The sequence below is a fragment of the Lytechinus variegatus genome, chromosome 1, assembly GCF_018143015.1.
Source record: "Lytechinus variegatus isolate NC3 chromosome 1, Lvar_3.0, whole genome shotgun sequence".
In the NCBI taxonomy this organism is placed as follows: Eukaryota; Metazoa; Echinodermata; class Echinoidea; order Temnopleuroida; family Toxopneustidae; genus Lytechinus; species Lytechinus variegatus.
The window spans coordinates 73,057,492-73,082,456 of record NC_054740.1 but is presented as its reverse complement, the minus strand read 5'-3'; the positions used below and the strand labels follow the sequence as shown (position 1 = coordinate 73,082,456).

At 33.8% G+C, this 24,965-nt stretch overlaps 1 protein-coding gene across 4 annotated transcripts; it reads right to left on the bottom strand.

The window, feature by feature from the left end:
- Nucleotides 1-18: 18 nt before the first annotated feature.
- On the bottom strand, nt 19-24,738 carry LOC121422319 (probable serine incorporator). Of its 4 annotated transcripts, XM_041617282.1 has the most exons (15): nt 24,554-24,738; nt 22,756-22,920; nt 22,033-22,220; nt 21,416-21,495; nt 20,826-20,963; nt 20,489-20,571; nt 19,879-19,972; nt 18,657-18,749; nt 17,482-17,608; nt 16,617-16,665; nt 15,898-15,906; nt 10,058-10,084; nt 7,473-7,506; nt 6,823-6,976; nt 19-2,739 (listed from the first exon to the last, which is right to left on the bottom strand). In XM_041617282.1, the coding sequence occupies exons 1-15, from the start codon at nt 24,572-24,574 to the stop codon at nt 2,598-2,600; spliced, it is 1,404 nt and encodes a 467-aa protein (XP_041473216.1). In that variant the 5' UTR covers nt 24,575-24,738; the 3' UTR covers nt 19-2,597. The 4 variants fall into 4 exon arrangements, with proteins under 4 accessions (XP_041473216.1, XP_041473230.1, XP_041473224.1 ...); XM_041617296.1 differs by lacking the exon at nt 10,058-10,084; XM_041617290.1 differs by lacking the exon at nt 15,898-15,906.
- Between the last annotated feature and the right edge of the window lie 227 nt (nt 24,739-24,965).

Genomic DNA, 24,965 nt, shown 5'->3' with positions numbered 1-24,965 from the left:
GGGCATCACACAATGTAATACATTAATTTAATAAGAGCTTTTATTTTTCAACTAAATACACCCAAGTTAAATATTGCAATTTTCAAATATAATGAGCATACATGTATGTGTGATTAGCTTTTACCCATCAAACTGGCCATTACAAATTATTGAAGTGTTTAGATGTCATCAAAGTAAGGAGAGTTTGGGAAAAGAAGAGGAAAAAGATAGAGTGAAGGTTCAAGAAAAGGAAAGAATTGTGTACAGGTAACAGTAACATCAAAGAAATGGGACTAAACCAATCATAGCAATTATTTTCATACTTTGAATGACATACCATTGATTGGTTTATCTGGATTCAATTTCATTGACGTAACTTTGACAAAGAGAAAGAAAAAAATGAAGATTTCTTTTTTGTGTTTTACTCCTACCAATACAATAAAAACAATATTTTTTCCAAATATTAATCATTTTTTCTTCTATGATTTTTAAGAGGCTAATTAAAGCATGCCAACTGCATATCCACAATGTCATCACAAATTCACATAGGAATATCGATACACCAACACAACATCAAGAAATTCATTTAAACATGTAATACATGTACATTTGTTTGAATTTGAATGATGGTCAAACACCCACCACAATGTTATAATACACCCATTTCAAATGGATATGAAGTGCATATTATACTTTGTGGAGCCTCTAAAACGGTTAAATCATAAATGGCTCTGGTTACACTTGGCAGCCTTGCAAATCCTCAGAAGAACATGGCATCTACATGTACAGGTACTTCAATAATACAATGGCAAATAGATTTTTGAAGTATGTATGTATAATAAGCAAACCTCAGAAAAATGTTCAGTCATAAATTGCAGGACCCTAATGTAACTTCTTTTTTCTTTTGAATGAGAAATAGCAAAAGCTTGATTTTCCTTCAGATTCAGAATTTGAAAGATTCCTTCAAATTTAATCTCATACAACGTTTAATGATATCTAAGAAATGCATTATAAATGTGTACCCATTATTTTCTCTTTTTTCATTTCAACTTTACTAAAATCTGATTAAATACTTTGAAGACCACTGCCTTCTATCATAATCATATAAAAAAATAGACAAATCCTCAATTAATCTTCTTCAACATGGTACCAAATGAATTGACAAGGAGGTTAGGAAAGGTCACCACCACTATCTCCCCCCCCCCATTGTTAATTTAAGCATGTTCCCAGCAGGGTTTATGAAGTGATTATAGTGGGTGACCTTTTGAGTTGACGATTACCTATTTTTCAAATGATTTAGAAGCCATACATACATGTAACTAAAGTACAATATCTACAAACCTACATATACATGTTTCATTGGTTAAAAGATTGTAAATTTTATAACATACCAACATTACATTTATAGGCTAAATAACTGATAAAAAAAATCACATCATTAATTGGAATAAAGCTTATACAAATATAGACAGTGCTAATGTGAATATTTACAATTACAACTCTGCCCTTGAAAAAAATCACTGCAACATTTTTATTTTTCATTTTTTTGTGTGTCTTTACAAAATACTATATTTCTCTTTGTTTTTGCTGATTCATCCCATGAGCATAATAAGAAATAAATATAACCGAGAGGATATTTTTTTTCTCTTTCCCCCTTCCTTTCTCTCATTTTTTCTTTGTTTCTTCTCCCTCTTCTTATCCCTTCTATAATTCTTCTCTTCTCCCCCCCCACCCTCCTCATTTATACTACAATTGCATTTCTGTAAGTTTTTCATTCAAGTTGAAAAATTATCCATAGCAAACACTGCTTGAAACATCTATTACATTTAAACATGTACAAGCATGCTACTCACCGGATATATCTGCAACTGATGCATAATTTTAGATTCATTTACTTCCATTTCAATAGTGAATGTAAATATGAAAAATATAATAATGTTCTGAGAAGAAAACAAGTCAACCAAACAACTGATCATAATTTTCACAATTAAATGGAAGGGGGGGGGGGTATGCTGGAAAATCTATAAAACTCAGAACATTACCACATATTGTATGATCTCATACGTTTTTTTAAGAAAAAAATATTTTGATAGGGATACATGACACAAATATATATATAATAAAATTCCTAAACTAAAGTCATACTTGGACTTTAGAAAATATTTAATACCAGTTATTAATGTAATCAAATAATACATGTACCAATACACACATAATATTTCTTATTTATTTACAAAGGTTTTCTCATTTCTTTTTTTTTAATCGTTCCACCAAACCACACAAGATATTATCTTCAGCCTAGCGGCATATTTATCTTTATATTAATCTGCATTACAAAATTACTTGTTTGAGATCATTTACTACTAAATCTTTTTGTTTTCTTTTCCATTGTAAACTTGCATTTTTTTAAAATTATAGATATACATGTAAATGTACACATGATCTCGTATTATCTAGTCAAATAGCAGAGAAACTTCTCAAACAACACAAATGTATTTATCTGTGTATCATATAGACTGCGATCCTTATCAGCAAATTCAAAATGGATGCTGTTAGTTTCACCACACTCTTTGAATTTTGAATTGCCATCCTGCAAACCTCATCATTCAACAAGATATCTAGCTGAAGTCTCTGTCACTGAGAATGATGGGAGCGACCAAGGTCCAGAGATAGAGGGCGACACACACCCAGCTGGATGATATCTTGACCCACATGGCACCGCTGTTAGCAGCCAGGGAATCAAAGTTGGCTCCCGATGGCCTGTTCAATAAGAAGCAGAGTAAGAAACAGTTATTACTGATCCATACATTATATCAAAGGAAAACATTTACACTGCCAAATAAGATAGCTGCATGAACGATGATTAAAAAAAATTGCAACAATAAGGTCCAGAAATATCCACTTCCATATTTAAAATAAACATGTACCCTGTTCTACTTTAAAAACAAATGCGCATTGGGCCAATCTGAGAAGTCGCAGTCTGAAGAAGCCTAAAGCAACGCAGCAGGCAAAAGTATGATGTAATTAACCAAATTTTCATAATAAAAACTGAGTATACTAAGTCCCCCCCTCCCTCCGTCTCCGGAGGGGGGAGGGGATGAATAAGGACCTAATGAAAAAGATGTCTGCATTGCATCAAAGAGAATGAAAAGAACGTGGATTTGATTAAATATGAAAGCACAGGAGGAATTGGGGAATAAAGAACAAGATGACCCAACCTCCCACTAAGGGCAAAACTTGGTTAACTATTCTTTCATAGAAATACCTTGTTGGAATTAACAACTAACCTGACAGAATGTCATGTTAAAGGAGAATGAAACCTTTGGACAAAGATAGCTTGTGTGAAAACAGAAAAATCAAAGAAACAGATCAACGAAAGTTTGAGAAAAATCGGACAAGTAATGAGAAACTTATGAGCTTTTGAATATTGCAATCACTAATGCTATGGAGATCCTCACTTTGGCAATCCCCCCCGACGGTGACAAATATGTGTGATGTCACTCTTGAACAACTCTCCCCATTACTTTAGTATATATTTCACTTAAATTGCCTCTTTTATTACATCTATCAATAGAACATGTATTCTTTCTATAGGAGGGCATGTAATACAGATTTTTAAAGAATACATCATGGATAAAGAGTTTGTATCACCATATGAAAAAGCAAAAAGACACATTTTCAGGGTATTTCATAGTCCATCAAAGGGAAAGTTGTTCATCAGTGACATCACACATCCTTGTCGCGTTGCCAATGGGAGGATCTCCATAGCATTATAGATTGCAATATTCAAATGCTCATAACTTTCTCATTATTTGATCGATTTTTCTCAAACTTTCTTTGTTCTTATTCTTTGATTTTTCTGTTTCGACACAAGCCTACTTGTTTCAAAGGTTTCATTCCCCTTTAATTCTTGTTTGCGCAGTTGGACATGGTGGTTATTTTTCTTTTTATACGGAAGAAATTATCGCAGTACCACAGATACATGTATATTGTGTAATCTGATGTGATTGGATCAGATTAAACACAGGGGAGATGGGGGGGGGGGATGAATAAGGACCCAATGAAAAAGATGTCTGCATTGCATCAAAGAGAATGAAAAGAACATGGATTTGATTAATTATCAAAGCACAGGAGGAATTGGGGAATAAAGAACAAGATGACCAAACCTCCCACTAAGGGCAAAACTTGGATAACTACTCTTCAATAGAAATACCTTGTTGGAATTAACAACTAACCTGACAGAATGTCATGTTAATTCTCGTTTGCGCAGTTGGACACGGTGGTAATTTTTCTTTTTATTAAAAAAATAGATCTCTTCATCTTCAATGATCTTAGGACAAGAGAAATTATATTCTATATTCCCAAATAAAATTTGGATATTACTTTGCTAAAACTATTATACATTTTTGAACTTTGAAGAAATTCATGAATGTTATGCCTCTCTTTTTTTATTAAAACAAAAACGTTTACAGGCAGTGCAATGTTAAATAATATCTAGAAAAACAACATTAAATTTCAAAGTAAGAAATTGAAAATGAATGACCTTGCAAATTACAAAATAATAGTGAAAAAAAGGTGATCTTGCTATTTAACACGCATTATTTCTCTATTTTGATGAACTTATATAATACATTTGCTTAGTACTTCAAAGACTGCATTTTTTCTGATGACAAAAGTTTTCAGTGATATTCCTTTTGGTAGATGTGCGGAGGAAAAGAAAAAAGGTAAAGCATTAATAGTTAGGGTGCATTTGTGTGGAGAAAGTATCATTTTTCTTACTTCAAATTTGTTACAAATAAAGAACTTGCGAAGGTAAATCGGTTCTATCCCATTTCCCTAATTAGCTCATAAGATGCACTGAACAACATGTTCAATCACTTATTAGACTTGCTGATATCTGAACTGAAATGATATGGGGGATATTGTTGAGTTTGATCCCATGGGAGTTGAAAAAGTGTATACATTGTGTGAGGGCAAGCTAGGATTTCAAGACAAGATTATGTGGAATAACATCTTCAAAGAGGTCAGAGACATCATTCCAAAGTATGATAGTGCTACATAAAAATGAAATATTATCATCATCATCATCATTATACTGTGCAAATATTGAAATTATTTCATTCAGGTGCTAGTGACTGAAATTTACAACTTATTTTATTTTATTATTTTCAAAGTTTTCCAAACTGCTCTCAAAAATTCTATCCATTGCATTTCTATTATCAAACAATACAAACAAATGATTGTATTGGTATATTTTTATATAATGTTGAAAATTAGCGTAAAAAATAACGAAGTGTTGGTAATTGTTTATGTGCTTGAACGGTGCAGTGATGTTTTCATGCAAACTATAAATATGAAAGAAACGATGACCCCCTTGATGCTTTATATAGGGGTTCACAACAACAAAAAAGGCTTGAAATAAATTGTTAAATGCCGGCTAAAAATGAGGGTGGGTTTAGATTTAATCCACAAAACTCTTGACAGCCAGCTGGTTTGGAAAGTACAGATAAATTTAGAAATTCAAAGGTTTTTATTTTAAAGCATTTGCTGATTCCATTCATGATCAGATTGAATGATTTTTTTTTTTAATTAAAACAGATTGTTAAATCAGCATGCAATTCATACCTGTTACCAGTGGGAATCCTGTGATACAAACTGATGATATAACCAATAACCATTTTACAATGTGTTTCTACAGGTCTACCGGTAAAATGTTTAATGAATACATTCAGGTTTCTAATCCATACTTTCTTCAAATAGATTCACTTGTCAAAAAAAAAATCTAGTGCATTCTGTTGCTGTATAATCAAATATTAATATTGATATATACAAAGATGAATCCTTTATTATGGAAAATCATTATAAGTGTAATACTTACAGTCATTGTCATCATTTCTATCATATGACTATCATAATTTCTTATGACTACTTTTATCAAATCTAAGCTTCAAAGCACCAAATTTATGTGGATGTTATGATGAAAGCTTTATTATATGACTAAAGAACTGCCTCTAATGTTCATTGCAATTCATGACAAAAGTGCTATTCTATTCAAAGTTGACTGTAGTATTCCTAATTAGAAATGAATATATGAGGTGGGTTACTGAGCTCCAGATGTTATGAGTGCTCCATGAAATGGGCAATTAATGAAATGACATGATTGATGAATAAGCTTATGACAAGATGTGTGAGAGTCAATGAAAGTGAAAAATGTCCAAATATCCCAACTTGAAAAAAAAAGTGTAACAAAGACAGGGGCAGATCCAGAATTTTCCATGGGGGTCTCTACTTTCAAAAGGGGGGGGGCATGGGCCGGCTTTGCCCCCCCCCCCCCCCCCCCCCCCCCGATACCCCAGTGTAACAAAGAGATGTGTATTAAAGATTAGGCAAACTTGTTTAAAGTCTGTGCAGTGCCTATCAGCAGGAATCCCGCTATTAGGATCCTGTGCGTCCTTTCATTGCAGCTTTCCTGCAGTCCAGATTGTCTGTTGTCTATGGTAAAATAATTTATAATGAAACACTGCTTGCAGGATTCCTACGGGAAAGAAGCGGCTCTGACCCAAGCCTCCGACTCGTGACAAGGTGCCTCAGTTCTTCAAAATTTTGCTCTCCCAAAACCAATTAATGTAAAAATAACATTCAACCTCTAAAAAAGTCTATTAGAATTCAAACAAATTCTCATTTGCTTCATTGACTGCCAACTTCAAAAATTCTGAAACTCGTGAACTTCTGTATTCTTCCCAAATTCTGTGTATAATTTTCCTTTCTTCCCTTTTTCCCATATCGCGGAAAACTTGGCAGCTCTAGAATAATGCCGGATTTTCCTAGTGTTGAGCTACTTACTGGAACCAGCTGGTGAGGGTCATCATCATGTAGAATGCAGCGAGCATGAGCATGATGTGGAAGAAGGTGTAGCTGTAGGCCACGCCGTCGTCTTCGTTATCATACACCTCCTGGCCCCACTTCTCTGCGTCTCCATCAGCGGGTTTGGTGTCACCTGAGAGAACAGGGGATGGATAGGACAGGTGGGAGAATTGAAAAAATATTGCAGTTAGGTTGTGGATCAGTTGCTGCACAATTCGCATGGCTGTTGTGATGTTCATATCAAATGCATCAGACTTCCATGTAAAAAGGACTGATCGGAAAAGGCCGGGTAAATTCAAGTTCAGCCACAAGGCCTTTAATACCCCAACTTATATTTCCTCTTAATCATTTGAGAAAAGGGATTCTGAAAGATTTCTCTTAACGATACTTGAATAGTGGGCTGCTTATCACAAAGAGTCACTAATTATAACAAAAGGCCTATACAAGGTCAGTGTTCATTAAACACTATAAGAATGCAGCTGCCATAAATAGCCTCTGTTTTTAATATAACTTCAAAAGTAAAGAATTTAATTTACAAGGCAGATCTCTCATGTTTCTATGTTTGTGTTGTAAATAAATACATACATAATGTGATCAATTCGGGGGGGGGGGGGTACATAATCACTCACCAGCACTTGCATTTGTAGACCCAAGCAGAGTTTTCTGTAAATAGAAAAAAAAATACAAATATCACATACAGGTTTACAACTCCAAATTAACATTAAAATTAATTTACATGTATTGATTGATGCAATATTTAACATTTGCAGATACGTTTGAATTGTTGACAATTGCATAAATTTTTTGTGGCCCCTTTTATAAGCTTTGCTTTCTCTGGGGCCACCTTACCATCATTGCAATACATGTATGTATAAATTTTGTTGTGAATTGTTTGTATTGTTTTGTATTTGGTAATTAAAATACCAATTAAGTTTGGTAATAAATTGGAAGCACAGGGGCATGCAGTCTATTCATTTTAATTTTTTGAACACTTATACAGTATCATTGATGTTCTATACACATGGGAGGGGGGGAGGGGATGGGCCAATGGGGGTACACATGTGGCAAATCACTACATGCAGTTGAATGTGGCACATTTATAGCTGTATGGGCAATATCAGATGATGTCTGCTATCACTGTGGTGTTCTTTTTTCATGAAATAAATGTACACATGTAGACTGAATCGGAAGTAAACATCACCTTGATAATCATCATCATCATATTGATTAGAAAAAAAAACAAGGAGTAGGGTAAAATTTGATTGGAATCGGAAAAAAGGGTATACATGTACCTGGGGCACATTTCATGAAACAAATAGTGAATTTCACTGACTACAGCACTGCAAATCTTTGCATCTGATTAGCCAAAGGAAATTAGTCAGTGAACATTCACTGACAAAATTTTCATGAAATGTTGCATCAAGAAAGAGGGCTTGAGCATTAAAGAATCTATCATTTGAAAAATTGTACCTCTCTCTCTCTAGCTCAAGATAAGAAATCTGGAACAAAAGCGAAGGTAAATATTGATACCAACACGTACCAACACCAGTACAGATGAAGGTATCACTGAAAGTCTTTGGAACACATGGCTGGACTAAACATTAAACACTGAACATAAAATAAACCAATCAAGTACAGGAGCTCTATAATTATATTATGCAACAATAAATTATTAAATCTGAATGCTGCATTAGAAAACCAGGTGGCCATTTCAGTTGACCAGTTCTTGTGCTATATGATATGATCTAATGTACATGTACAGTAGCATGGAGATCACATTACAGTGGTGCTTTTAAATAGTCGTGCATAACTTACAGACATAATCAACAACTCTGAAACACCACACCCTCCATGAATTAAATAGTATAATGTCATACTATATGATGGCCACACAATCCCCATGCAGTTATTGGAATTCCTATTCAATTCAAACATTATATCAATACCCAGAAAATATATGCTGGTCAAATCAATTCTGATTACATCTACTATTGTCTGTAGCACTGGCATGACTTCAAGCAGATGCAGGGGCACATAAGCTATTTATCACCCCCTCCCTCCCCCCGAATCTAGTGTTCATATGGGAAATTGTAACATGCACAATGTACATGTATGTACAGTAATATAGTTTTGCTTTTGTTTGTTGTTTTGCATATAGTGAATCTTAACAATGTTTTCAATTATTCCTTTTAGACACTTTTCTAAGACTCAAAAATCTATTTTTCTTCTCTCTTTATTATGATAGTGAAAAAGGGAGTAGTTAGTCAAGAAGAGAAAAAAATGCATGAAAATGAAAAAAATAATCCTAGTTAGAGATAGAATTTTAGATAGATAAAAGCCATCTTTGCAGCTGCTGAATTTATGTGGCATAAAAATAACGTACTACTTTGCCTTTCATACAATATTTTTGTTATAATTTTGACAGAAAAGTGTTAGTATATAAATCTGGTGATCATTTTGCAGTAATTATACAGATTGATAGTACATGAGCAAGACTAATGCATATAATTTATGAATAGCATTTAGACACAGGATCTGAATGCATTGGATATTGTTTCACAATATGTAACTATCAATTTGGTTTTATACCTGTACACTTTCTCAAGTCTTGTTTAGTTAGTCATTTTAATACAAATGATTGTTCATGATTCATCACTGTGTGCATGTTTAAAGTTAGGCAGTAATTCATGGCATCTATTATAAAAAGAGTTAGGCAAAAAAACGTGATACACTAAAAAAAAAAACACTTTTGCACAATGTTAATATTCATCCCTCATCACAGATATAATCATCCCCCCCCTGAAAAAAAAGTAATGAGTATTGCATTGTTAACAGGCTCTTTTGAAACAGTTGTAAAGGAGAATATCTGTCAGGATTTGGAATTTTGTTGGAAAATAATGCTCAAATTAATATGATTGAGTACATTTCTCACAAGTACTTTATTCAATATCTATTTTGTTTTTATTCATTCCCAGACCAAACAACTTCCCAAATATGAAGTTTAGAGGAAAACACAATAAGTTTAATGGCTTTCACCAAATGAATACATATACATGCCAAATAAATTGCTTTGATATAATACAGCTCCATCACCTGCATGATGAAAAAGTTATATGAAGGAAAATTAATGGTTTAATCTGAAATGGTCTTTGATTTTATTTGTTTCTTTGATAATCTTTTTATTGTCTCTTTTCAAGAAATTTGATAGTCTTACCTCATTAGTTCCATATTGTAGACCATCCTAAACATATATTGGGTGTGTGAATAAGATGTGTGTGAAATGGTTAGAAGCTGGATGGAGATTTCTCCTAAGAAATCCCTATGTATATGTGTATGGAGAAGCAAGTAAACTAAACTAAACTAAAAAAATAATAATTTTGTTTTTAGACAATGAAGAGAGATTGTAGCAAGAACACTATTCCTTATGATTTCTCCATTTACTGCTTTTGATGTTACAATGAATGTTTAACATTTCTGACTGTTAATGACTTTTCTTTTTTAGATCTACAGATAAGCAGGATAATTTACAATGTATGTGAGAAAAAAAACAGTAAAGATGAAGAAGAAATGGCAGAAGAGAAGACCAGCAGCAGAGAAAGAGGCAGGAAATAGAAAATAAAAAGTAATAAGGAGAAGAAAACAAAAGATGCCTTGCATTTCAGTATAAAACACTGACAAATATTGTTTGATAAGATAAGACACACATGTATGTACACCATTTCTCATGGAATAATTTAATTGGTTGTTCAGCATCAAACATTAGCCTAATTCCCCATGGCAACAACGACATGATTCATGTGCTGTGATAAGATCTAAAATCTTGTTACACATATGGGTGCGTGATGATCAGTTTCCTGAAAATGACTTAACCCAGATCAAATTCACATATTTTCCCTTCATGAATAGTGAATGTAATAAGCATGATGAACGTTAAATTCATTTGAAACATTACAATTTTGCAAAGTCTGTCACACCCTCAGTTAATACAATACAATACAATGAAACAAAGCAAGTATATATAAAATAAAGCTAAAGTAAATACATCTATTATGAAAGAAACTGAAAGGTATTTTCTGATTATCTTTCCCAGTTTTCAAATAAATTAATTTGATGAGTAGTTTTTCACAAATAGCATTCCAAATGGTTATGTGTTGTACTGAATATAAAGTTTTTAAATCATACAGGATCTAATCAGAGGTACTTTATAAAGATTCTGAATAATACAATCCCTCACCCCTCCCTGAATTCTATTCTAACTCAAACGCTTTCCCCCAGATTTTATGTACTCGAAAAAGTCTGACCTTAGTCCGGTTAACATCCTTGTACTACACTACACATAATGAAACTTCTCCAAATAGTAATATATTTGAATTCATATCTAAGAAACTGAACAAAAGACCCGTTTCTTGTTTTATTTGATTAGTTCACTTCCTTTATCATCTTATTCCAATGGTCCAACCTGTCTCATACATGTACACAATATGAATTTCCCCTTTTTCGCATTTGGTTACTTCATTATTTGCACAAGATGAAACTAAAACACACGCACCCAAGCTTCAATTAACATAAATAATACTATCAAGGATGTGGGATTCCATGTATTGACAATCGAAAAAACCAATGTGTGTATTTCCCACTGCTAACAAAAAGACAAAAGGGATGTTGACTTGTGCATATTGAACCTACAGTCCATGTTAATAGATCCAATTGGTATCACAATGACAAACAGTGGTGGACTTGTAAAATTCATCTCAGTAGATGTCAAAAATATGTTTACATGCATATTTACTTTTAATCAATTATCATTTGCACAATGCTGTACAATGGTAGGTTTTCATCTACATGTACTAGTGCATGTTTTTGTTTTGTCAATTAACCTCAAATATACCGCGGGGGGGGGGGTTAAATGATATTTGCAAACTAATTGGAAAACAAGGAAATACGGATGTGAACCGTGAAAATTATATGATGTCATTGTTTAAGTACATGTCTGGATTTATTCAGGAAGAGGACAGTGACTCATTCTAATTGCCCTTCAAAATAACAAACAACAGGAGGGCTATTCCACGGTTACTCACGTTACATTTGGAGACACCTTGACTCATACTTGGAGCTGTAACTCCATTATTATTGATAGGAACTAAACATCTCCTTATCACAACAAAGTACACAGTCTGACTATCCTTTGTATAAAAACAAAACTTGGGAAATTTTATTATGCTCCTGGCAAATCTTTGGAATGTGTCAGTTACTCACGTTACATGATTTGGACATGCATAAAATGAATTGTCGGCATAGGTGAAAAGTCTCCTCATACAAGGCTTTTATGAAAGTTGATTATATCCATTTCAAAGAAGTATATTAAGGAGACAAACTTTGGACATAATTAAAAAAATAAAGAACACATGGTTTTTACTTGGGGTGCAGATAATATGGTTACTCACGTTACGGTTACTCACGTTACATTTTGTCCATGTATGGTTAACAACACAAATGTCATTAAAAATCCAATAATGTGTGTAAAATTCATTGCTAGGAACATTAAAGAGATTTTATTCAAAAAATTGGAACAATTTGAGCTTTATTAGGGAGTAAGAGGGAAAAGTATGATTTTGCTTACTAATTATGCATAAATTAGCATAATCGCTTAATACCAATTTGCATGAAATAAATTTCTGTTCAGTATTGTAGATTATGTCCAAGACACCTGCGTGCAAATTTTCGGCGTGATCGTGTGGCCAATGGCCGAGATCTTAAGGGGGGCCTGGGAGGCCCCACCCACCCCCCCCCCCGGCCATATTAAATCCCAAAATACCCCAGCCTAGATAGGGTTACAGGTAAGGACATTCAATGTGTTGTTCAAACACTCTTTAAAGTTTGGTTAATCAAAACCAAGTCTTACTAATGCACTCTCGCATCGTGAATACTTCTACTAATATTCAATTTTTTGTGTGATTGTATGACCACTGATATTTTGATGAACAAAGAGTCACATCAAAGAGGTGTACCCTCATTTTGCTTTTAATTAATCAAAAATAACTTCACAACTCACCATGAGACTTTAAACTTGACATCCCACAGAAAATGTTACCTAACTGAATAATTTTTACTGGTTACTCACATTACATGATGGTTACTCACGTTACAAAGTTACTCACGTTACAGTTTTTCTTTATCATTTTTATAAAAAAATTGTACTTTTTAATGATTTTGATAGTCATCACTGTGTCAAAGATTGTTTGAAGGAAGAGAATTAATTTAAATCCCACCAACTAACTGTGAAGAATTTTTCTCTCAGAAAACAAAGTCATTTTTTTCGGTTACTCACGTTACATCACCTTAGCAGGTTGCAATATTCCTCTTTGAATGAGTACTTCAAATTTACTTGAAAAGCTGTTGTGTATTTTAGGTAATTTGACTCTTCTAAACTTCAGAAATATATAAAGTCGTATGTTGTTGCAATAACAAAATGGTAATAAGGCATATTTCATTTTTCACTATTTTTCTTGTATTTTGGTACAGAATGGAAGACACAACTTTTGACCATTTTTTTCCAAAGTATACATATGAAAATAAACTTTTTATTTCTTGTTCCTGAAACTATCATGCATGAAGGACTTAAAGTATTAAAAAATTCAAGAAAATATTGAATTTGAATTTTTAAGCTCATGTCCACCAATCTGTGGAATTGCCCAGGACAAGGTTCTAAGGGAAAAATGTACTGTATGAAAAAGGAATAGAAATTTATGAGTAGAAGGGAAAATAGCATCTTGATCAAAAGTTAATTAAATATGAAATATCAATATAGTCAAAATAATCAATAAGTAGTGGGGGGGGGATGAGATTGTGATGGAACATCCTTGAACCTAAACATGAGCACTGAAATGGAATCATTCGAATCATTCAAATCAGTTGCGCTAGGATGACAAAGGTCATTCTGTCTCAGACAAAGTTAGTCACGTATTTGTTCTAGTGTAAGGAAGTTTTATTGTTCAGAATGCAGGGGAAATGTCAATGCACATCATGGCAGTGTAAATAACGATGGTGATTACATGTGAATAACACCTTTGTAATCATGATTCAGTAGGCACAATACAGATGTATTTCAGTGCACAGTGCAAAGCTGTTGATTCATTAAAGACTGTGTCCAGGAATGATAGGAGAATAGAGATGGTATACCAGACTTCCAAATCATTTTTTCTTTAGCAGTAAAAGGGCTGAAATAGATAACAGCCTCTAGCTTACCATTTTGTATGATATATCTGAAATTAACTGATTCAGGAAGACAAGGTGAAAAAACATGATTCTAAAATCTATTTATTCTTCTTTTTATCTCCTTCCTTTGTTCCATTACTCCTTTGCCTTCTTTATTTCTCCTTGTGTTCTTCCCCTTCTATTTCTCTCTTCCTTCAAATTTCCTTTTTTTTAACTATTCCCACAATTCTTGTTTTGATATACACAGACAGGGGAATACATGCAGAGTGTCAAACAGGCTTGACTTGTCACGATTCAATAAGACTAGCACGATGGATAACACATTAATGAAGTCCCTGTTCTGCCCCATTTATCAGGCTTAACAGGCTTAGAGACCCCCTCCTACCGTAGGGGGATTATCATTGTCCGTTTGAGGTGAGGAAAATTACAGATTATTTCTGCACTATGCTTTATTAAAAGCCATTATTCCCTTTGCTGAACACAGAATGTAATTCATTACTAAGGATCCCCAAACTCATGAAATCATTTTCTTAAAATGAATGGCTTTCAGTAGAATGAAGATTGACTACATCTATTCATTGGAAATTTGAAATAAAATTAATGTTTCTACTCAAATAACCCTCCATGGTAATCAAACCATGCATACGATTTAACAAAAATAGGGAAGAACAAAATTGAGAAACATATTTGGAAAATCACCTAAATCTTTTTTGAAACTGCATTCAGTTCTCTTTGCTCTTTTAGCCCTTTCTACATGTAAGCCACACAAAAAGCTCTCAACGGTCGCGATCTCAAGGGGGCCTGTGAGCCTCCCATACCCCGGCCATACGATCTCCCAAAATACCCCAACCTATATAGGGTTAAACATTTCAGACTGAATACACATTTTGTGATACCTTTCTCATTTTCTTCCTCTTTTTTTTTTCCACTCAATCTTTCCTTGAAGTTATTTCCTCTTGTATTCCACATTTATAAAAGTATCTTACAGATTGGTTGATTCATTAAATCTATCAAAACTAACAGCAATTTCCAAAGCTTATAAATGTGCATGTACATGAACATGCAAGTAGCTGAAATAAGGCATACACAGAAATGGATTCACATTGTGTATTAAAGAATATACCAAAAATAAATTGCACTGTAAACATCTAGGGAAGAATTTTCAAATCAAATAAGATTAAAGATTTAAAATAATGTAACTCTGCCATAAAGCTGGGATACCATCGTGCATGAACTAGAGACTGGGAAGGAGGAGGGGGTATGGCTAAACAGTTCGGATCACACATTTTCAAATGCTAACAACATGCCTCATCCAAAACAAATTTCTTGTTACAAAAGGAAATCAGAACGTGTGTTCTATTGCACTGTTCCTCTAATTTCAATATGCATGAATGCTGAATACACACCAGAGTATTACATAATAATATGAAACAAGTAGATGTACTGTATGATGATGTAATTTAACCAGTCCCCTACCATATATGTACAAGAGCATGTAGTGTATAGTATATTTCTGTATATCATGAATGTGGTATATGTAACATGTAAACCAGGGGCGGATCTACAAAGATCAGATACAATGCTTTGAATGTCCCCCATTGAAGACAAAAATATGGACTATGAAATGGTATTGTATCCAACATGGCTCGATCCGGCACTGTTGTAAATCGATTGCATGAATATAATGAAAACAGCAACATAATCGTATCTTGACAAAAATGTGAATGTATAGATACATGTCTTGGTAGCCTAATGTTCACGTTTCTTTACGTCTATGTATGCCACATAAATTCATATGAGAGCCACAATGAATGACAAGAAAAATATAATTTCACTTACATCTCCAAACTTCAATAAAGCAAGACAGTTTGGGGTTAGAGAAGAAATTAGTGAAGTTAGCGAAGATAAATCAGAAAATTAGTGATAGGATGTAGGAAATTTTTCATCTTATTTGGATGAATATTAAGGGGCAAAGTTCCCTCTCTCTTTAAGTGTTAATGTTTTAAAAAAAACAGGACAAGCCTCTCAAATTCAAAGAAAACATCAATAACGATCAATTAATAAAACATAAACCAAATAATAATAAAGTAACATATCAGTGCTACATCCCTGTCAAGTTTTATATGAGCACAATGAGATATCCTAATGCGATCAGATTAAATTGAAACAGCTTCCAAAATTAATGGAAGATATTATTTGACCAATTAGAAGACTTAATCAAAACAATGACTACAAACATTGAACTACATCATTGTTCTTTGATCAGCTTGGACATAGGTTTCATACAGATTTTTTTTTTACATAATTCAAATGTGTCAAATTCCAGGATATTAATTCATACTACACTGTACATGCCCTTTTAACCTCCAACAAGATCTTATTTCAAGTATCTGGCTAGAATACAATTACAGCAAAAGCAGTTATCAAACTCAAACTACATATGTAGAAATGACAGAAACCTGAATTAAGATGACATTCAATCATGAGATGAACGCAAGGAAGGGGGGGGGGGGTAGATTCATAAAAAAAAATGGGCAACACAAATCTTAATCACATACCTCACTGCCAGTCAGCTTTCCAACATTGTTGGTGCTTGCAGTCCGGATGCTGAAATATCAAAACGTAAAATTCAAAAATACTAAAAGGCAAATCATGAAATATGGGGAGAAGCCCATGCTAGTATGATGCCCTGGTGTTCCAAACTTAACTATTCCTTTACAATAGCATGTCAAGCGAAAAAAGAATTCTCATTAACACAATTTCATGCACAAATCTTATGAAAATTTGTATCAAACCAAACACATGCATATTTCACATGTGCCACTACTAACAACAGTTTTGATGATCAGAGTAATATTAAAAAGTAATGATGATCAAATAATAGAAAGAGCATTTATTCAGTGCCACCTTTCTAGATAATCTATTCCAGGTCGCAGTACTGTCCTTCATGAATATAATACTCTCAAGCTACTAAAGATTAAAAGACGATTGCCAATGATTTTAATTGAAACCATAGTGAAGCATCATTAGCGCCTGGGACAACTACTATATTCCTCCATCAATTTCTCCAAAAATGAGGGTTAAGGTTGTGATGTGTTTTTTTGCATAGAATGATGTGAAGATTAAAACAGTTACATAGATCTTCTTATGTTGTGCTTCTTCTGAATGTTTTACATTGTAATTATTACCCCGACCCCAGGATACATAATTGCTCCACACATAAAGTGCATATCTCCACTCCCTGGGGAGTGGAGAGTGGGGTTCGAAGTTGAGATTTATTGATTTAGGAGCAATAGTCACCAAAACAACTTAAAATGTAAAAAGTGACCTTCACTCGTTCAACAACCAAAACCCATGTTGTGTCATTAATAAACACCACTATAGAGTTACATTTTTGCAAAGCATTACTGCTGTAATACTTACCAGGCATAGATGAGGCAAATGAGCCAGATGGCAAAGCTGGCCCAGTTCTCTGCACTGCCGACATCTTCGTTGTGAACAGTACTATTACCTGTTCCATGGATGATGGTGGTGATGCTTGGGTTGCAAGCTATATAAGATATAAAACAAATTATGCAAAGGACTTTTTAGTCAAAACAGCACGAGGGGCATTTTTTATTGTTGTTTCTAAGCTTAGGGAGAGGCAAAAAATAATTTTGATATCCAACTCAGACGATATTACACAAGTACTGTAACCACACATATTGGCGATATACTGTGGCACAGATGGAATCCCTGACAAATCAAAAACCAGATGATTTAATAATAATGGAAAGTTAGTGAGGATAAAGGGAAAAATACTTTAAAATTCAGGAGCTTCCAAAAACACTTTTAAGGTAAAATTTGCATTTTTTTCCATCAAGACTACTGATATATAGATCTACATGTATTACTCAAATAATGTTAACATCATACACTGCATTCATCTTCCATAGGTCTCACACACATGAAAAAAATAAAGAAAAACAAATTGACGTTGAAGCTGTACATCATGTATGAACATTAGTTGGTAATATTACAAAACCAGGACAAATTAGGATGGAGAAGCACCTTCCTTACACGGACAAGCAAAAATTATTAAGCTGATGACATGCCATCAAATGACCGTCATAAATGTGTATAAAGAATAGTGGTGAAATGAGCCAAAAATTTTGTAGGGGCAAGCAAAAATTGTGACATTTCTTATTACAAAAAATTTGCGATAAATTTTGACATAATAATATGCAGGAAATAATATATTTCACCCTTCTCTTCTTTCTTTTTTTTCATGGTCATTATTATTTTTTAGGTGGGGGGGGGGGGATCAAGCAGAGCTGCCAACCTGAACAAGAACATTTCAGTATTTTTAAAGCTGAAAATCAGTATTTTGGCGAGGAAATCAGTATATTCAAAGAAATACCATAGGACAACACATAAAAATGAAACTTGAGAAATCAGTATTTTGCATGAAACCATCAGTATTCTCATTCTTCAGTACTAAATACGGAAAATCCGTACTACTTGGCAGCTCTGGATCAAGTGCCCTCAAGCCCCCTTGCCCCCCCCCCCCATCTGTATGACACTGATAAAGATCTAAATGAAAACAGATGCCAACTCACTCATATCAGGGTTGTTGCTCATAGATGACCAGGTCAGGTACATGGTGTACATGGAAATCACAGCTGACTGGAGAAGGCCAGATCGTGGCATGGCTGAAAATGAAACCAACATAAAAACATGTAGGCAAATATTATTCAGCCATTCAGCAATCAAGTTACATATTTATTCATTCACATATAATTCTGACCTCGATCGATACTACTACATGTACATGTTTGATAGGATATATTAATAATCTAACCATTTTTACTGGTTTCACTCATTTGTGCATTCTCGAGGCAGCATATATCCAGCTAACAGACCCTTGGGTTATTTTAGTTGCTTCACTTCAATTTACAGCGGGTACATGTACTAAATTGTTTACCTTTACACGGCTCGCCATGTAGCGTCAATTGTCTATATCGGTTCTATAATATACAGTGCATTGTTTTGCTCTAGCATTTGAGTAATTCATGCAATTTTACTTTGATGAGTACATGTCGAAAAGCTTCAGTATGTCCGTTTTTAAGGCTATTTTACCATTTTGCTTTTGGGAAATCAAAGTCCCTTTGACTTTAAATAGTATGTGGTATACTCCTGACAAGAACTGATAATTGTTATCATCATTATAAAGATTAATAAAATGGAAAATAAAAAGGGAATTGTTTGGTCCACCTTCAATCAAATTCACAATGGATGGCATAAACAGCAGATCAAGATTAGAGATCAACTAATGACTTGTTTGTGGATACTTTCTCAGATACACAAATGGCAATTTCTAGTACCCGACACCATAAAAAGCTTAGATTTTGCATTTATCAATTATTCCAATGAGATATTGCTAAAATGTATCAATATTGCTTTTGCCTTTTATAGAATAATGCCAATTACTCAGATCATTGCTAATAAATTCTAACGGCAAAAAATTTTGAAGCCCAAATTACTAATTATAAACAGGTTAAAGTGAAATAACTCCTATAATTCAAGGATCCATGTTGTCCCAAGAGCCACATCGACACAACTTGCTAATTCAACTTACATTGATTTGTCTTAAAAACATGAACTGTTCAACATTTACTACAAGCATGTCTCATATTACAGTATATTACTTAAATTGTTATCATGAATTGAACAGGAAAATGAAATGAATTGAATACATCTGATCATGTTTTATCAGTATTACCTGATTTTTTTTTATAATTTGGACAGGGATATGAATTAAATTGAATTACTTTATCTTACCTTCCTGGACCTTGGGTAGAATGGACACAACAGACATGACAACACACAGGATCAGGTTGAAACTGATGAAGAACTTGTGAAGGGAGCATTGATTCTAAAAAAAAAATAGATTGTAAGGGGTAATCAGGGGCATATCCAGGATTTTCGAAAGGGTGGGGCATAAGCAAATAAAAAGGGTTTCAACCAAAAATTAAGGGGATTTTGTCCGAAAAAAAATTTGACCAGAAAAAAAAAGGTCTTCACTTTCAATCCAGGGACTTATTCATTGACCCGTAACACTTGTACTCTTGATTATCACGATTATTTATATCCTTCAAGGGTTCCCATAAAGTGTCTGAATTTTTCAGCAAAAGGTGCCTTTTCCTTATCTAACTTTGATTTTGTGATTAACAACTGCATGTACAAAGCAATAAGCCAGAGCTATATGAACATGTACATGTACCACTGAAAAATGACATAAAAATCAAATTTGTGTTACAAAAATGAACAACTCAATAAATGCCTGGGACTGCCATTAGGAGTGCCAAGCTTGTTAAGGAAGGCAGCCTTGTTTGTGAATCCCAGTTCATTCACATATTATTTTTTTAGTTTATTGCAGAACATAACTTACCCCAGTTCCGATGTAGAAGATGTAGAAGAGAATGAATCCCGTCAGAGCAACCAGATACATGATAATAGTAGATGACATCAGAGCTGTGGACAGAAAGTCAAAACAAAACCATCAAATTAATTGTGTAATAAGTCATAAATTATAAAGGGTTCTAATAAATCATCAAATGTAAATGAAAATCATGCTTGAAAGGCATTTATGGTCAACTTCCAAACAAAAAAAAAATGTTTCACTTAAAATCAGTGTGCAAAATGTTGCGACATATTGGAAGGGAACCTTACAAACATCCCCTCCCCTTGCTTTTGATGGCAGTTCGTTATACAATGAGAACACCTACCACAGTACCAGCCCTTGTGCTCAGAATCCTCCATGCGACCAACCCAGCTCTCATTCCAAGAATGGGCAAAGTCGACCAGAAGAACCAGCTGGATGACGATGAAGGAGAACGCTCCAATCATTCCAAAATACATGAACACTGCAGGAGGAACGAAGCAAAATTGATAAATCAATTAATTCAGTCATTCATTTCTTCATCTATCCATACATTTACACTACCAGTCACAATTCTTTGACTCACTAATTTAGTAGACTGAATCTATTGTTCTCTGGTTTTAATAGGTAATAGTGAGGCAAACAAATTATTTATCAATTTATTCATTTAATTTCCATTTTAAAAATATACATAACTTAATCAAATAGCAAGATCTTACTTTACATACAGTATTCAAATTGGAGGGTACCTTTAAAAAAGTGATATTCAGTCCTTCTAGTGATGGCAAATTTCCATGATATTTTCTCACAGCCAACATGTAACTTTATTTGTTGTTTGGAATTTACTTTATTGAAAAGACAGTCATACACGTGAGCTTAAAATGCTGAAATGGACATTCCAGCCAATAACTGGGTGCACAAAATAATGATGATTACCATTCTCAAAGGATCCGTTGGGGATGAAAAATGCTGCCACGCACAGACCGCACATGACGAGGAACTTGAAAAACCAGAACCTTCAAGAAAGAATAGAGTGAACGGATGGAGGACAGGGAGAATGAGAAAAAAGAGTTAGAAAGAAAAGGGGAGAAAAAGACACATATGTACAGAAAAAAAACACAGAAGACACATAAATTTAATACTGTACATGTAGATCTACTGCATTTCCTGTATAAAAAAGAGCAGTGAAAATACACCATCTACTTTAGGTACGCAGGTACTCTGTGTGTTGACTGCTACTATTTACATCTGAATTTGACATGTCCACTGTAAGCAAATGTTTGTACTTTAATCAGTATCATGTATTCCGATTTCCATTTACAATTCACATACACACTGCATCAATATAATAATTCTGTTTGATGAAAATATGCAAAAAAAATAAAGCATAACATCAGCAAACACATCGTGTGAATTCATGCCAGTGTCACTCAATTCTTGCATCAATCATTTAACAGTCATAAAAAAATAATTTATGTTGTGTTTGAAGCTCAGTGTCTTGAACAGATAGCAACTTGTGAAATTTTGGTCACATTTTTCCTCCACATACATACCCATTTTGGATTGGAGCTCGCATATCTTTGCTACTCTTCACATTGATCATGATGATAGAGAGGAGAAAGAAGAAAGCAGCGACACCAAAGCTGACTCGATAGACGGAACGATAGCCAGCCAGCCTTTCACAGACCTGAGATGGAATTAGCTGTCCAATGATGGCCACGTCCTGGCATAGTAATGGTGACTAGGAGGGGAACATGGGAAATGGGATCATGGGAAATATAAATGCACACTCACAGGCCTGTATTCTGAACTCGAGTTAAATTAATCTCTGGCCTTACGTGGTGGTTTAACTATAGATAGCATACTCAGAGCTGCCAACCTGAACAAGAACATTTCAGTATTTTCAAGGCTGAAAATCAGTATTTTGGTGAGGAAATTAGTATTTTCACAGGAATACCATAGAACAACACAAAAACTGAAACTTTAGAAATCTGTATTTTGCATGAAACCATCGGTATTCTCTATTTTCAGTACTAAATACGGAAAATCAGTACTACTTGGCAGCTCTGCATACTGTAGTGAATTGTGAAACAAATATACTTAACAGCACAGGTTCAAATTATTAGCTTATATGACTATCAAATCATTCATAATTGTCTGGAAATGATGAATGAAACAGATTCCCCAAACTGCCTGTTTGATGTTGTTTTTCATAAACCAAATCAATTCAATATTGATTTTAAAAGCTGTGTAATAAATGGCAAGGCAATACTTACATTGGACAGAGCCTTATCGACCTGCGGCAAGAGGAATACGGCCGAGACCACGGCTCCAACCAGCAAGAAGAGGCCGTAGACGATCCTGGTGGATGTTGAGTTCTTGCATGATGGGCAGGCAGCACAGCAACAGGAGCAGGCTGCTGAACCAAAGCAACACGCCAACTACGTATGGATAGGAGAAATTACAAATTATCATTTTTTTTAGATTAACACTCCTTCACTGGGTAATATTCATTCTAAAGGTTACTTTAAACTTTAAAGTGCACAGACATGGTCACACATGAGAAGAGAGGTGACAAATTTTGGAATGCCCAAATTATAGGGCAGAACTATTGACCGACTTTACAAAACAGCTGCTGTACAGTGTACAAAATAAGTTGACGCTAGGACATTGTTTCCAATTTCTATGCTCTAATTTTGTGTTACCCCCCGTAACATTAGCGTGGTTAGTGCCAGGAACTTAACACTAAATGTTATAGCTACAGTAGATGATCTACTGGTATGACTAAATGTAAAAAAAAATAAACATTGGTTTTATACACTTGTTCACTGCAACCACCCTGCCTATGGGGAATTTATTTGTAGATCTTTGCAGTACACTACACACATTTACAAAATTCTTTAAATATCACTTCTGTAAATAAAAATACTTATTTTCATATGGTTGTGATTTTTTTTTTTACACTAGTAAATTGGGCATACTTTTTTTTATTCCCAAGAGTGCTCAATAGCTGTAATTTTGAGCAAATTTTGTATAGGCCCTCTATTTGACAAAGAATAAAATTCATATTTTGATTCTAAAAAAATATTATTACAATAATATTTGCAAAATGTAAATTTTGATTGTAAATATTATTACAATAATAAAATAATCATTTACAACACGTCATCACGAAGCAGTTCAAGCCAGGGTTTGCCTATTATTTAAGAAATATTAAAATTTATTTCATGATCATGAATAATTTATATATTAATATTAATTATTTATAATAAAAAAAAAAAATATTTTTAAATAATAATTTTTATCTCTAAATTGTTCGTTAAGACGGCATTGCTTTTTGGAAGTACACATGTCATGTACGTCATACATAAACGGTTCTAGGGTCGACGCTATTGTATTTCCGTTGTTGGTTTTTCTAAGGAAATCCATCTTTGTTTTGGTCCTTCGCTTAAGACACTATGGAGAGAGTGTCAAGACGTCAATGATGAAGAAGTATATGACAGTATCTAAAAAAAATCATCATCATTGCGTCCTCAACTTAGGTTAAGCCTACTGACTGTATTTGCAGTGCTTACGAATGGATACACAAGATTGGTTTGGTAAGAAACTTCTCATTTTTGTTATTTTTTGTGTGAAATGGTATAAATCATACACAATAGGTGCAGTCTATTATCTATATTAAAACGTTACAAGGCATAGGCCTAGGCCCTTGTAATTAGTATTGTAAACCAATTAATATTTTTTTGTTTAAATTAAATTGCAATGTCATTGATAATGTCATGAAGAGAATTCCATTCTTACAAAGTTTGCTAGGCATAGTCCCATAAATCGTGCCTAGATGTAATGACAATATCAAAATCATCACGGAGTCCTCTACTAACTTCTAATTTTTTTTCTCATACTACACATAGGCTAGCTGTACCGTAGTGGTTCCCCACCGTAGTAGTCATACATGTAACTTGTAGTCATCGACAGTGCAGTGGGCCTACGTACGGTACAAAGCACAAACATGTCAAAGGCAAACTCTCGCCGTCGCAGATTCTATAATACATTATCATTCGATCATTTACTTACAGCGCCTAATCCACAGCACATATTAACACTTTCTTCGAATGATTCCTTCCAGAAAATTATATGCAGTCACGTTAATATTCTAAGAACAAAATAACACTCTTTCTAAGGAGATATTGATGAGTAATTTTTTAGAAAATTTGCTGTCGACGAAGTACATGTAAAGCGATAATCAATCATGTATTGTTTATCATATCCGAAGTTAGTCTTTTCACAATGTATGTAATTATATTTTTACGGAATAGGTATATACCATAGGAAAATGAGAGCTAAATTAATTTTTCATTCAATAAAATCTTGTTTTTAATGTATTTATGACTTGAATTTATTGTTAAACAGCATGAAAATTTTGTATGAATTCTATACAAAAATTGTAAATCCTTGACCTAGACTAGTTAGTGATCACAAAACCTAT

Excerpts from the sequence above, each read along its gene's own strand:
- LOC121422319 (XM_041617282.1), bottom strand. The coding sequence starts at position 24,574 with ATGTGCTGTGGATTAGGCGCT. Across the intron at positions 20,572-20,825 it reads GCACAAGGGCTGGTACTGTG|CTCTGATGTCATCTACTATT; the intron begins GTAGGTGTTCTC and ends TTCTGTCCACAG. Across the intron at positions 17,609-18,656 it reads GAGCAACAACCCTGATATGA|CTTGCAACCCAAGCATCACC; the intron begins GTGAGTTGGCAT and ends TATCTTATATAG.